Source organism: Saccoglossus kowalevskii, chromosome 17, assembly GCF_978046115.1.
Source record: "Saccoglossus kowalevskii chromosome 17, keSacKowa6.1, whole genome shotgun sequence".
Lineage (NCBI taxonomy): Eukaryota > Metazoa > Hemichordata > Enteropneusta > Harrimaniidae > Saccoglossus > Saccoglossus kowalevskii.
In genome coordinates, this window is record NC_140657.1 from 773,504 (window position 1) to 787,879 (window position 14,376).

General features: G+C 35.4%; 1 protein-coding gene across 1 annotated transcript in view; it reads right to left on the reverse strand.

Annotated features, from left to right (window-relative positions):
* LOC100373187 (nucleoporin NUP188-like) overlaps positions 1–14,376 on the reverse strand; it is a 109,679-nt gene that overhangs the window by 79,977 nt on the left and 15,326 nt on the right. The window contains exons 11-15 of the mRNA XM_085492356.1: positions 11,087–11,169; positions 10,832–10,903; positions 8,290–8,332; positions 3,116–3,322; positions 312–401 (exon numbers count right to left, since the gene is read on the reverse strand). Of these exons, the coding sequence (XP_085348482.1) occupies positions 312–401; positions 3,116–3,322; positions 8,290–8,332; positions 10,832–10,903; positions 11,087–11,169 (495 nt within the window). The remainder of the gene's footprint in view (positions 1–311; positions 402–3,115; positions 3,323–8,289; positions 8,333–10,831; positions 10,904–11,086; positions 11,170–14,376) is intronic.

Here is a 14,376-nt window from a genome sequence, read left to right on the forward strand (position 1 = left end):
TTAACAAGAAGTCGAAAATATCACTTTTTATCAAAAATTACAAAAATATTCACCAAAATTAGAGAAAAATTTAAGATATCATCACGAAATGAAAAAATTTGAGAGAAGTCTACCCAAGGTGCATATTCACCAAGTATCAAAGCATTCAGGTTTGTAGTTTTCAAGAAGAAGTCGAAAAAGTAAAACATTGACACGAACGACGACGGACAATCACTCATATGATAAGCTCCGCTCGACAAAGTCGACAGCGGAGCTAAAAACTCATATTCTACTGCATACAATAACTTGACTAGACTGTCAGGATTTCTTACCTTGACGTCTCCTAGAGTATCTTCATGGAATACAGTCAACACTAATGACAGTAATGCATACACTTGTGTATGGCAGGTCATTGCGGTAATCTGTTTAAAAACAACAATAATCAAATCATTTAATATCTAAAACATTAGTGAATTCACTAAATCACATTTACATCAAACTTTATGTGAAACTTATACGTCAAGGTTGAACAATTTCCTTTGTCTACATGGAACGCATCAACTATGTATAATAGGACTAATAAACAGAATCATGTCAGTGTACACTGTCAACTGCACATACATGTACACTAAGTCGCATATTTGGTGTCAATTGCACATACACTAAGTAGCATAGCTTTCTGGTATTTGGTGTCAATTGCACATACACTAAGTAGCATAGCTTTCTGGTATTTGGTGTCAATTGCACATACACTAAGTAGCATAGCTTTCTGGTATTTGGTGTCAATTGCACATACACTAAGTAGCATAGCTTTCTGGTATTTGGTGTCAATTGCACATACACTAAGTAGCATAGCTTTCTGGTATTTGGTGTCAATTGCACATACACTAAGTAGCATAGCTTTCTGGTATTTGGTGTCAATTGCACATACACTAAGTAGCATAGCTTTCTGGTATTTGGTGTCAATTGCACATACACTAAGTAGCATAGCTTTCTGGTATTTGGTGTCAATTGCACATACACTTTGTGGCATAGCTTTCTGGTATTTAGTGTCAGTTGATCATCTTGGTTTACATTATGCCACAAACCATTTGTCAAATATTTCAACATATTTATAAAATCAATGCATATCTGTTTCTAATATAATAATATGTTCAATAGCTGAATTGTAAATTCAGTTGGTGAATTGAACTAGATACCACAGCAGGACACAAGTCACAAATAAATGGTCCCTTCATACACACAAGAGATACACATAATGTTCAGTGTTTAACAAGCCATGCATGGCATAGTCCCCGTTAGTTATCAAATTTGATCAAATCTAGTTATATAGTTTTGTTAATAGTATAAAGTACTTTGTGAGATATTGCTCTGGAGCAGCATTAATTAAAACATTTTTAATGTGATTGGCAAACCAGTACATCTGTAAATCTCTGACATGATGTCTAATGAATATATTGAATTTGACATCAGTCACAAAAAATTCAGAGATATGGCTCCGGATCACTTTCATTAAAACACAAGTCATTGTCAATGACACGTCCCCGTTCCGTTCATATTTGAGTGACATATACATTCAAAGCAGATCATGACCGAAATGCACCTGCATATGTACAACACATTGTGCTAAATCTGAACAAAATCCATCCATGCATGACTGAGATCCGGTTCTGGAATTGTGAAAATACGTGATTTTGATGCATTTTCGGCCTTAAAATGGCCATCATTCCGCTATTGTTAAGCAGATCATGAAACAAATGCACATATCTATTTGTGACATGATGTACCATGTGTGTGTGAAGTTTGAACTTGATCAATCCAGACATGTCTTGGATACGGATCCAGAACTGGATTCTTTAACAAAATGGCCGCCAGTCGGCCATTTCGAACTTGATCCGAAAAAAAAAAGACGTGCATCAAGGTCCTATTATGTTTAATGTATGTACCAAATTTGAACAAAATCCATCCATGCATAACTGAGATACGGGTCCGGAATGGTGAAAATGTGGGATTTAAATGCATTTTCGGCCTTAAAGCGGCCCCCATTTGGCTATCGTTAATGAGATCATGAAACAAATGCACATACATATTTGTGACATGATGTACCTTGTGTGTGTGAAGTTTGAACTTGATCAATCCAGACATGTCTCGGATACGGATCCAGAACTGAATTCTTTAAAACAAAATGGCCACCAGTCGGCCATTTCGAACCCGATCCAAAAAAAAAAAATGACGTGCATCAAGGTCCTATTATGTTTAATGTATGTACCAAATTTGAACAAAATCCGTCCATGCATAACTGAGATCCGGGTCTGGAATGGTGAAAATGTGCGATTTTGATGCATTTTCGGCCTTAAAATGGCCGCTATTCGGCTATCGTTAATCGGATCATGAAAAAAATGCATGTGCATATGTCCCATATAATGTGTGATGTATGAGTGAAGTTTGAACTTAATCGGTCCATGCATGTTCGAGATACAGGTGATCACGGACGCACGGACGGACGGACGCACACAGGGCAAAACATAAGTCCCCGTTTTCGGACTGCGTCTGAACGGGGACTAAAAATGGCCACCAGTTGGCCATTTTGAATCTTATCTGAAAAACAAAATGACATGCATCAATGTCTCATGTATGTACCAATTTTGAACAAAATCCATCCTTAAATGACCAAGATCCAATACCAGAATGCCAGGAATGTTTCATTTTTGATGATTTTTTTAGCACAAAAATCACCACCATTCAACCATTATGAATCGGATTGTCAAACCAATATATCTGTATATCCACCACTCGCCCATCTTGAATCAGACTGTGAAACAAATTGATGTGCATATGTATAATATTATGTTTGATGTATGTGTGAAGATTGAATGTAATTGGTCTAGGCATGTTCAAGATACAGGTCCACACACGCACACGCACACACACACACGAATGCACAGAGGTCAATCAATCAGTCCCGGTTCTTGGACTGCGTTAGAACAGGGACTAAGAATCAACCATGAATTAATAATGGGCCTGTGATTGAAGTATCAATAGTCAATAAAGTGACAATAATAAATGGCAATATCAATAAAAATGAATCAAATATATTTAGAGCAATATAATGACTTCAGTGCAAAGTTGTACTTACTGATTGTCCATTGAAAGGTGATACATCTAACATGGTTGTCATGTACTGAAACGTTTGTAATTGAAGTGATTGCTGACCCAGTTTTCTCACAGTATGGTTAGAATCATTGCCAGAGAAAACCAATGAGTGTAAAACAGCCCAACTCAATACGACTGGTCCATGATGTCGCGTCATATTATTCCATGATAAAATAGTTCTTTCTATTTCCTGATTACAGAATAACACAGAAAATCAATTCAAGACATATTTATACAATTAACATTTAAGAACATAAAATTTTGTTTTTGTAGCATTGTGAACAGGCATGCCTAATGTGTAATGTTTTAACAAGTATGAGTAAAACTGCCAAAATGAACAGTAGGTCAGAGGTCATCTATATGAAAAAACAAATAATTGAACGTATGTATACCACTTTGTCTTGCCTCAGTACCTACTTTGAACTAAACCCGTCAAAGCATGTCTGAGAAATTGTCAAGGACACATGATAATTAAAACATGACTGCCATTTGGTCATTTTGAATCAAATCATGAAATTGATGTACACAAGTAATTTGTCTACCACAATGTCTTGCTTACAATTTACTTGAACAAAATCAGTTATACCAACCAATCATTTATAAATACTCAATGACTGGAACCACCGAATGATTTGCCAGTAATTTTATAAAAGGGTAAACTAACAGATCTACCAAATCTAAAGCTTTGGATAAATCAAATAAACAGAATCAATTTGGTCTTCCTTATCAACACTTATAATATCTAAATTTGATGTTGTGGTTGTTATGTTTATCACTATGGTAATTAATTGCCTCCATGAGAATTCAAATTTTGTACTTTGTACAGGCTAACAAAATATGAATTTTTCTAAATAAGCAATATATGTGTTTTATATTAATCATTAAAATGACATGCACACTATGAAGAATGTGAACAAGCAGTACAAAAGCCATGATCACTAGATTCCACCTTGAATTAGTTTATGAAAGGAACATACTGGTAATGTAAAAGCCATGATCACTAGATTCCACCTTGAATTAGTTTATGAAAGGAACATACTGGTAATGTAAAAGCCATGATCACTAGATTCCACCTTGAATTAGTTTATGAAATGAACATACTGGTAATGTAAAAGCCATGATCACTAGATTCCACCTTGAATTTAGTTTATGAAAGGAACATACTGGTAATGTAAAAGCCATGATCACTAGATTCCACCTTGAATTAGTTTATGAAATGAACATACTGGTAATGTAAAAGCCATGATCACTAGATTCCACCTTGAATTAGTTTATGAAATGAACATACTGGTAATGTAAAAGCCATGATCACTAGATTCCACCTTGAATTAGTGTATGAAAGGAACATACTGGTAATGTAAAAGCCATGATCACTAGATTCCACCTTGAATTAGTTTATGAAAGGAACATACTGGTAATGTAAAAGCCATGATCACTAGATTCCACCTTGAATTAGTGTATGAAAGGAACATACTGGTAATGTAAAAGCCATGATCACTAGATTCCACCTTGAATTAGTTTATGAAAGGAACATACTGGTAATGTAAAAGCCATGATCACTAGATTCCACCTTGAATTAGTTTATGAAATGAACATACTGGTAATGTAAAAGCCATGATCACTAGATTCCACCTTGAATTAGTTTATGAAAGGAACATACTGGTAATGTAAAAGCCATGATCACTAGATTCCACCTTGAATTAGTGTATGAAATGAACATACTGGTAATGTAAAAGCCATGATCACTAGATTCCACCTTGAATTAGTTTATGAAATGAACATACTGGTAATGTAAAAGCCATGATCACTAGATTCCACCTTGAATTAGTTTATGAAATGAACATACTGGTAATGTAAAAGCCATGATCACTAGATTCCACCTTGAATTAGTTTATGAAATGAACATACTGGTAATGTAAAAGCCATAATCACTAGATTCCACCTTGAATTAGTTTATGAAATGAACATACTGGTAATGTAAAAGCCATAATCACTAGATTCCACCTTGAATTAGTTTATGAAATGAACATACTGGTAATGTAAAAGCCATGATCACTAGATTCCACCTTGAATTAGTTTATGAAAGGAACATACTGGTAATGTAAAAGCCATGATCACTAGATTCCACCTTGAATTAGTTTATGAAATGAACATACTGGTAATGTAAAAGCCATGATCACTAGATTCCACCTTGAATTAGTTTATGAAATGAACATACTGGTAATGTAAAAGCCATGATCACTAGATTCCACCTTGAATTAGTGTATGAAAGGAACATACTGGTAATGTAAAAGCCATGATCACTAGATTCCACCTTGAATTAGTTTATGAAATGAACATACTGGTAATGTAAAAGCCATAATCACTAGATTCCACCTTGAATTAGTTTATGAAAGGAACATACTGGTAATGTAAAAGCCATGATCACTAGATTCCACCTTGAATTAGTTTATGAAAGGAACATACTGGTAATGTAAAAGCCATGATCACTAGATTCCACCTTGAATTAGTTTATGAAAGGAACATACTGGTAATGTAAAAGCCATAATCACTAGATTCCACCTTGAATTAGTTTATGAAATGAACATACTGGTAATGTAAAAGCCATAATCACTAGATTCCACCTTGAATTAGTTTATGAAATGAACATACTGGTAATGTAAAAGCCATGATCACTAGATTCCACTTTGAATTAGTTTATGAAATGAACATACTGGTAATGTAAAAGCCATGATCACTAGATTCCACCTTGAATTAGTTTATGAAATGAACATACTGGTAATGTAAAAGCCATGATCACTAGATTCCACCTTGAATTAGTTTATGAAAGGAACATACTGGTAATGTAAAAGCCATGATCACTAGATTCCACCTTGAATTAGTGTATGAAAGGAACATACTGGTAATGTAAAAGCCATGATCACTAGATTCCACCTTGAGTTAGTTTATGAAATGAACATACTGGTAATGTAAAAGCCATAATCACTAGATTCCACCTTGAATTAGTTTATGAAATGAACATACTGGTAATGTAAAAGCCATAATCACTAGATTCCACCTTGAATTAGTTTATGAAAGGAACATACTGGTAATGTAAAAGCCATGATCACTAGATTCCACCTTGAATTAGTGTATGAAAGGAACATACTGGTAATGTAAAAGCCATGATCACTAGATTCCACCTTGAATTAGTTTATGAAAGGAACATACTGGTAATGTAAAAGCCATGATCACTAGATTCCACCTTGAATTAGTGTATGAAAGGAGCATACTGGTAATGTAAAAGCCATGATCACTAGATTCCACCTTGAATTAGTGTATGAAAGGAACATACTGGTAATGTAAAAGCCATGATCACTAGATTCCACCTTGAATTAGTTTATGAAAGGAACATACTGGTAATGTAAAAGCCATGATCACTAGATTCCACCTTGAATTAGTTTATGAAAGGAACATACTGGTAATGTAAAAGCCATGATCACTAGATTCCACCTTGAATTAGTGTATGAAAGGAACATACTGGTAATGTAAAAGCCATGATCACTAGATTCCACCTTGAATTAGTTTATGAAATGAACATACTGGTAATGTAAAAGCCATAATCACTAGATTCCACCTTGAATTAGTTTATGAAAGGAACATACTGGTAATGTAAAAGCCATGATCACTAGATTCCACCTTGAATTAGTTTATGAAATGAACATACTGGTAATGTAAAAGCCATGATCACTAGATTCCACCTTGAATTAGTTTATGAAATGAACATACTGGTAATGTAAAAGCCATGATCACTAGATTCCACCTTGAATTAGTTTATGAAATGAACATACTGGTAATGTAAAAGCCATGATCACTAGATTCCACCATGAATTAGTTTATGAAAGGAACATACTGGTAATGTAAAAGCCATAATCACTAGATTCCACCTTGAATTAGTTTATGAAATGAACATACTGGTAATGTAAAAGCCATGATCACTAGATTCCACCTTGAATTAGTTTATGAAATGAACATACTGGTAATGTAAAAGCCATGATCACTAGATTCCACCTTGAATTAGTGTATGAAAGGAACATACTGGTAATGTAAAAGCCATGATCACTAGATTCCACCTTGAGTTAGTTTATGAAATGAACATACTGGTAATGTAAAAGCCATAATCACTAGATTCCACCTTGAATTAGTTTATGAAATGAACATACTGGTAATGTAAAAGCCATAATCACTAGATTCCACCTTGAATTAGTTTATGAAAGGAACATACTGGTAATGTAAAAGCCATGATCACTAGATTCCACCTTGAATTAGTGTATGAAAGGAACATACTGGTAATGTAAAAGCCATGATCACTAGATTCCACCTTGAATTAGTTTATGAAAGGAACATACTGGTAATGTAAAAGCCATGATCACTAGATTCCACCTTGAATTAGTGTATGAAAGGAGCATACTGGTAATGTAAAAGCCATGATCACTAGATTCCACCTTGAATTAGTGTATGAAAGGAACATACTGGTAATGTAAAAGCCATGATCACTAGATTCCACCTTGAATTAGTTTATGAAAGGAACATACTGGTAATGTAAAAGCCATGATCACTAGATTCCACCTTGAATTAGTTTATGAAAGGAACATACTGGTAATGTAAAAGCCATGATCACTAGATTCCACCTTGAATTAGTGTATGAAAGGAACATACTGGTAATGTAAAAGCCATGATCACTAGATTCCACCTTGAATTAGTTTATGAAATGAACATACTGGTAATGTAAAAGCCATAATCACTAGATTCCACCTTGAATTAGTTTATGAAAGGAACATACTGGTAATGTAAAAGCCATGATCACTAGATTCCACCTTGAATTAGTTTATGAAAGGAACATACTGGTAATGTAAAAGCCATGATCACTAGATTCCACCTTGAATTAGTTTATGAAATGAACATACTGGTAATGTAAAAGCCATGATCACTAGATTCCACCTTGAATTAGTTTATGAAAGGAACATACTGGTAATGTAAATATACAATTGGAAGATTTGGTTAAAATTCAAAAAAGATCATAAATTAGCAAAGTTTCAGGAAATTCCAAAAATCAAGTGTGTTAACAACTACCATCTATAAAATAAAAATTATCACAATGTTACATTTTATACTTACCTTGAAGTTCTGTTCATCTTTCACCAATAAATTGTCAGCCATACTAAACAAAAAAAATAAGGTACAAGTTTTACCACTCTTGATCATTGTTTTGTCTATATTTGTTTTGTCTATATTTGTTTTGTCTATATTTGTTTTGTCTATATGTTTATTTCTGTAACTCCATACTTTGTGTTTTGTCTTTCGGTAAATGTATACTAGTAACAACCACAGTTTAGTTTTTTGAACCATAACTTTGGTATTGGGAGGCAGTACATATAACCTCTAAGAGGGATTTGTTTGAGATAATTGTCATTTGAAGAATACATTTGTCATCATATGATGAGCATGGCAATGAATAAGAGCTTTTTCTGTCTATGCAAATTAACCTGCCACTGACAGCAATGTGAAGTAGTAGAGGATGAATTAATTTTGTGATTGTCATGGTATAAGCTCCTTGTAGACATGCTGTTTCAAGTGTGAGGATATGGTTAACATCTTTTAATTCACAGTCTCACTCTCAACAAAAACTACATAGCTTATAAACCTACCCTCTTTGTGAACTTTCAATTGTGAACTTTCCAAACAAATTCACTTTTTATTATTTGTATTCACTAATGAGAGGTGGGCTGGTCTGATCTATTGAGAGGTGGGCATGTTTGATCCTTTGAGAGGTTGGCTGGTCTGATCCATTGAGAGGTGGACAGGTCAGATCCATTGAGAGATGGACAGGTCTGATCCATTGAGAGGTGGGCATGTTTGATCCTTTGAGAGGTGGACAGGTCAGATCCATTTAGAGGTGGGCAGGTCTGATCCATTGAGAGGTGGACAGGTCTGATCCATTTAGAGGTGGGCAGGTCTGATCCATTGAGAGGTGGACAGGTCTGATCCATTGAGAGGTGGGCAGGTCTGATCCATTGAGAGGTGGACAGGTCAGATCCATTGAGAGGTGGACAGGTCAGATCCATTTAGAGGTGGGCAGGTCTGATCCATTGAGAGGTGGACAGGTCTGATCCATTGAGAGGTGGGCAGGTCTGATCCATTGAGAGGTGGACAGGTCAGATCCATTGAGAGATGGACAGGTCTGATCCATTGAGAGGTGGGCAGGTTTGATCCATTGAGAGGTGGGCTGGTCTGATCCATTAAGAGGTGGACAGGTCAGATCCATTGAGAGGTGGACAGGTCAGATCCATTGAGAGGTGGACAGGTCTGGTCCATTGAGAGGTGGACAGGTCAGATCCATTGAGAGGTGGACAGGTCTGATCCATTGAGAGGTGGGCAGGTTTGATCCATTGAGAGGTGGGCTGGTCTGATCCATTAAGAGGTGGACAGGTCAGATCCATTGAGAGGTGGACAGGTCAGATCCATTGAGAGGTGGACAGGTCTGGTCCATTGAGAGGTGGACAGGTCAGATCCATTGAGAGGTGGACAGGTCTGATCCATTGAGAGATGGTCAGGTCTGGTCAATTGAGAGGTGGGCAGGTCAGATCCATTGAGAGGTGGGCAGGTCTGATCCATTGAGAGGTTGACAGGTCAGATCCATTGAGAGATGGACAGGTCAGGTCCATTGAGAGGTGGACAGGTCAGGTCCATTGAGAGGTGGACAGGTCTGATCCATTGAGAGGTGGACAGGTCAGATCCATTGAGAGGTGGACAGGTCTGATCCATTGAGAGGTGGGCAGGTCAGATCCATTGAGAGGTGGACAGGTCTGGTCCATTGAGAGGTGGACAGGTCAGATCCATTGAGAGGTGGACAGGTCTGATCCATTGAGAGATGGTCAGGTCTGGTCAATTGAGAGGTGGGCAGGTCAGATCCATTGAGAGGTGGGCAGGTCTGATCCATTGAGAGGTTGACAGGTCAGATCCATTGAGAGATGGACAGGTCAGGTCCATTGAGAGGTGGACAGGTCAGGTCCATTGAGAGGTGGACAGGTCTGATCCATTGAGAGGTGGACAGGTCTGATCCATTGAGAGGTGGGCAGGTCAGATCCATTGAGAGGTGGACAGGTCAGATCCATTGAGAGGTGGACAGGTCTGCTCCATTGAGAGGTGGACAGGTCTGGTCCATTGAGAGGTGGACAGGTCTGTCCCATTGAGAGGTGGACAGGTCAGGTCCATTGAGAGGTGGACAGGTCTGGTCCATTGAGAGGTGGACAGGTCTGGTCCATTGAGAGGTGGACAGGTCTGCTCCATTGAGAGGTGAACAGGTCTGGTCCATTGAGAGGTTGACAGGTCAGATCCATTGAGAGATGGACAGGTCTGCTCCATTGAGAGGTGGACAGGTCTGATCCATTGAGAGGTGGGCAGGTCTGATCCATTGAGAGATGGTCAGGTCTAGTCCATTGAGAGGTGGACAGGTCTGCTCCATTGAGAGGTGGACAGGTCAGATCCATTGAGAGGTGGACAGGTCTGGTCCATTGAGAGGTGGACAGGTCAGATCCATTGAGAGGTGGACAGGTCAGATCCATTGAGAGGTGGACAGGTCTGATCCATTGAGAGGTGGACAGGTCTGATCCATTGAGAGGTGGGTACTATCATATTATATAAAATTCAGTTGTCTCACCTGTCAGGGTCTGGTTTTGACTGAAAAACAAGTAAATCCATTCCTTCCACTGCTATCATACTGCATAGAAATCTACAAATAAGCAAATACAGACTTAACAATTAGGTGAAATGCATGGATTTCAGTTCAAAATAATGTGGTCTGTTAATTAGTTAATTAATATGTAAATTTCCAATTTCTATGTTAATTACAGTTTACACTAACAATTTCTATAATTACTATGCACATATATGCTGGTAAAACACATGTTCTTACCCAACTCTGTTCATCAGTTCAACTGTGACTTTATCTCCATTGTATAGGTGCCTATTAGGTTGTAGAGTCCCAAAACCTTGTCTCTGTCAAACATATAATGTACACAATTCTATTCAACATGTCAAACATATAATGTACACAATTCTAATCCAAATGTCAAACATACAATGTACACAATTCTAATTCAAATGTCAAACATAGAATGTACACAATTCTAATCCAAATGTCAAACATACAATGTACACAATTGTAACTCAAATGTCAAACATAGAATGTACACAATTGTAACTCAAATGTCAAACATACAATGTACACAATTCTTATCCACATGTCAAACATAGAATGTACACAATTCTAACTCAAATGTCAAACATAGAATGTACACAATTCTAACTCAAATGTCAAACATAGAATGTACACAATTCTAATCCAAATGTCAAACATACAATGTACACAATTCTAATCCACATGTCAAACATAGAATGTACACAATTCTAACTCAAATGTCAAACATAGAATGTACACAATTCTAACTCAAATGTCAAACATAGAATGTACACAATTCTAATCCAAATGTCAAACATACAATGTACACAATTCTTATCCACATGTCCAACATACAATGTACACAATTCTAATCCAAATGTCAAACATACAATGTACACAATTCTAACTCAAATGTCAAACATACAATGTACACAATTCTAATTCAAATGTCAAACATAGAATGTACACAATTCTAACTCAAATGTCAAACATAGAATGTACACAATTCTAATCCAAATGTCAAACATACAATGTACACAATTCTAATCCAAATGTCAAACATAGAATGTACACAATTCTAATCCAAATGTCGAACATACAATGTACACAATTCTAACTCAAATGTCAAACATAGAATGTACACGATTCTAATCCAAATGTCAAACATAGAATGTACACAATTCTAACTCAAATGTCAAACATACAATGTACACAATTCTAACTCAAATGTCAAACATACTATGTACACAATTCTAACTCAAATGTCAAACATACAATGTACACAATTCTAATCCAAATGTCAAACATAGAATGTACACAATTCTAATCCACATGTCAAACATAGAATGTACACAATTCTAATCCACATGTCAAACATACACTGTACACAATTCTAATCCACATGCTAAACATAGAATGTACACAATTCTAACTCAAATGTCAAACATAGAATGTACACAATTCTAATCCACATGCCAAACATACAATGTACACAATTCAAATCAAATGTCAAACATAGAATGTACACAATTACAATCGACATGTCAAACATACAATGTACACAATTCTAACTCAAATGTCAAACATAGAATGTACACAATTCTTATCGACATGTCAAACATAGAATGTACACAATTCTAACTCAAATGTCAAACATAGAATGTACACAATTCTAATCCAAATGTCAAACATACAATGTACACAATTCTTATCCACATGTCAAACATAGAATGTACACAATTCTAATCCAAATGTCAAACATACAATGTACACAATTCTAACTCAAATGTCAAACATAGAATGTACACAATTCTAATCCACATGTCAAACATACAATGTACACAATTCAAATCAAATGTCAAACATAGAATGTACACAATTACAATCGACATGTCAAACATACAATGTACACAATTCTAACTCAAATGTCAAACATAGAATGTACACAATTCTTATCGACATGTCAAACATAGAATGTACACAATTCTAACTCAAATGTCAAACATAGAATGTACACAATTCTAATCCAAATGTCAAACATACAATGTACACAATTCTTATCCACATGTCAAACATAGAATGTACACAATTCTAATCCAAATGTCAAACATACAATGTACACAATTCTAATTCACATGCCAAACATACAATGTACACAATTCTAATCCACATGTCAAACATACAATGTACACAATTCTAATCCACATGTCAAATATACAATGTACACAATTCTTACTCAAATGTCAAACATACAATGTACACAATTCTAATCCAAATGTCAAACATAGAATGTACACAATTCTAACTCAAATGTCAAACATACAATGTACACAATTTTAATCCACATGTCAAACATAGAATGTACACAATTCTAACTCGAATGTCAAACATAGAATATACACAATTCTAATCCACATGTCAAACATAGAATGTACACAATTCTAACTCAAATGTCAAACATACAATGTACACGATTTTAACTCAAATGTCAAACATAGAATGTACACAATTCTAACTCAAATGTCAAACATAGAATGCACACAATTCTAATCCAAATGTCAAACATAGAATGCACACAATTCTAATCCAAATGTCAAACATAGAATGCACACAATTCTAATCCAAATGTCAAACATACAATGTACACAATTTTAATCCACATGTCAAACATACAATGTACACAATTCTAACTCAAATGTCAAACATAGAATGTACACAATTCTAACTCAAATGTTAAACATACAATGTACACAATTCTAACTCAAATGTCAAACATAGAATATACACAATTCTAACTCAAATGTCAAACATAGAATGCACACAATTCTAATCCAAATGTCAAACATAGAATGCACACAATTCTAATCCAAATGTCAAACATAGAATGCACACAATTCTAATCCAAATGTCAAACATACAATGTACACAATTTTAATCCACATGTCAAACATACAATGTACACAATTCTAACTCAAATGTCAAACATAGAATGTACACAATTCTAACTCAAATGTTAAACATACAATGTACACAATTCTAACTCAAATGTCAAACATAGAATGTACACAATTCTAACTCAAATGTCAAACATAGAATGCACACAATTCTAATCCAAATGTCAAACATAGAATGCACACAATTCTAATCCAAATGTCAAACATACAATGTACACAACTCTAACTCAAATGTCAAACATACAATGCACATAATTCTAATCCAAATGGCAAACATACAATGTACACAATTCTTATCCACATGTCAAACATAGAATGTACACAATTCTAATCCAAATGTCAAACATACAATGTACACAATTCTAATTCACATGCCAAACATACAATGTACACAATTCTAATCCACATGTCAAACATACAATGTACACAATTCTAATCCACATGTCAAACATACAATGTACACAATTCTAACTCAAATGTCAAACATAGAATGCACACAATTCTAATCCAAATGTCAAACATAGAATGCACACAATTCTAATCCAAATGTCAAACATACAATGTACACAA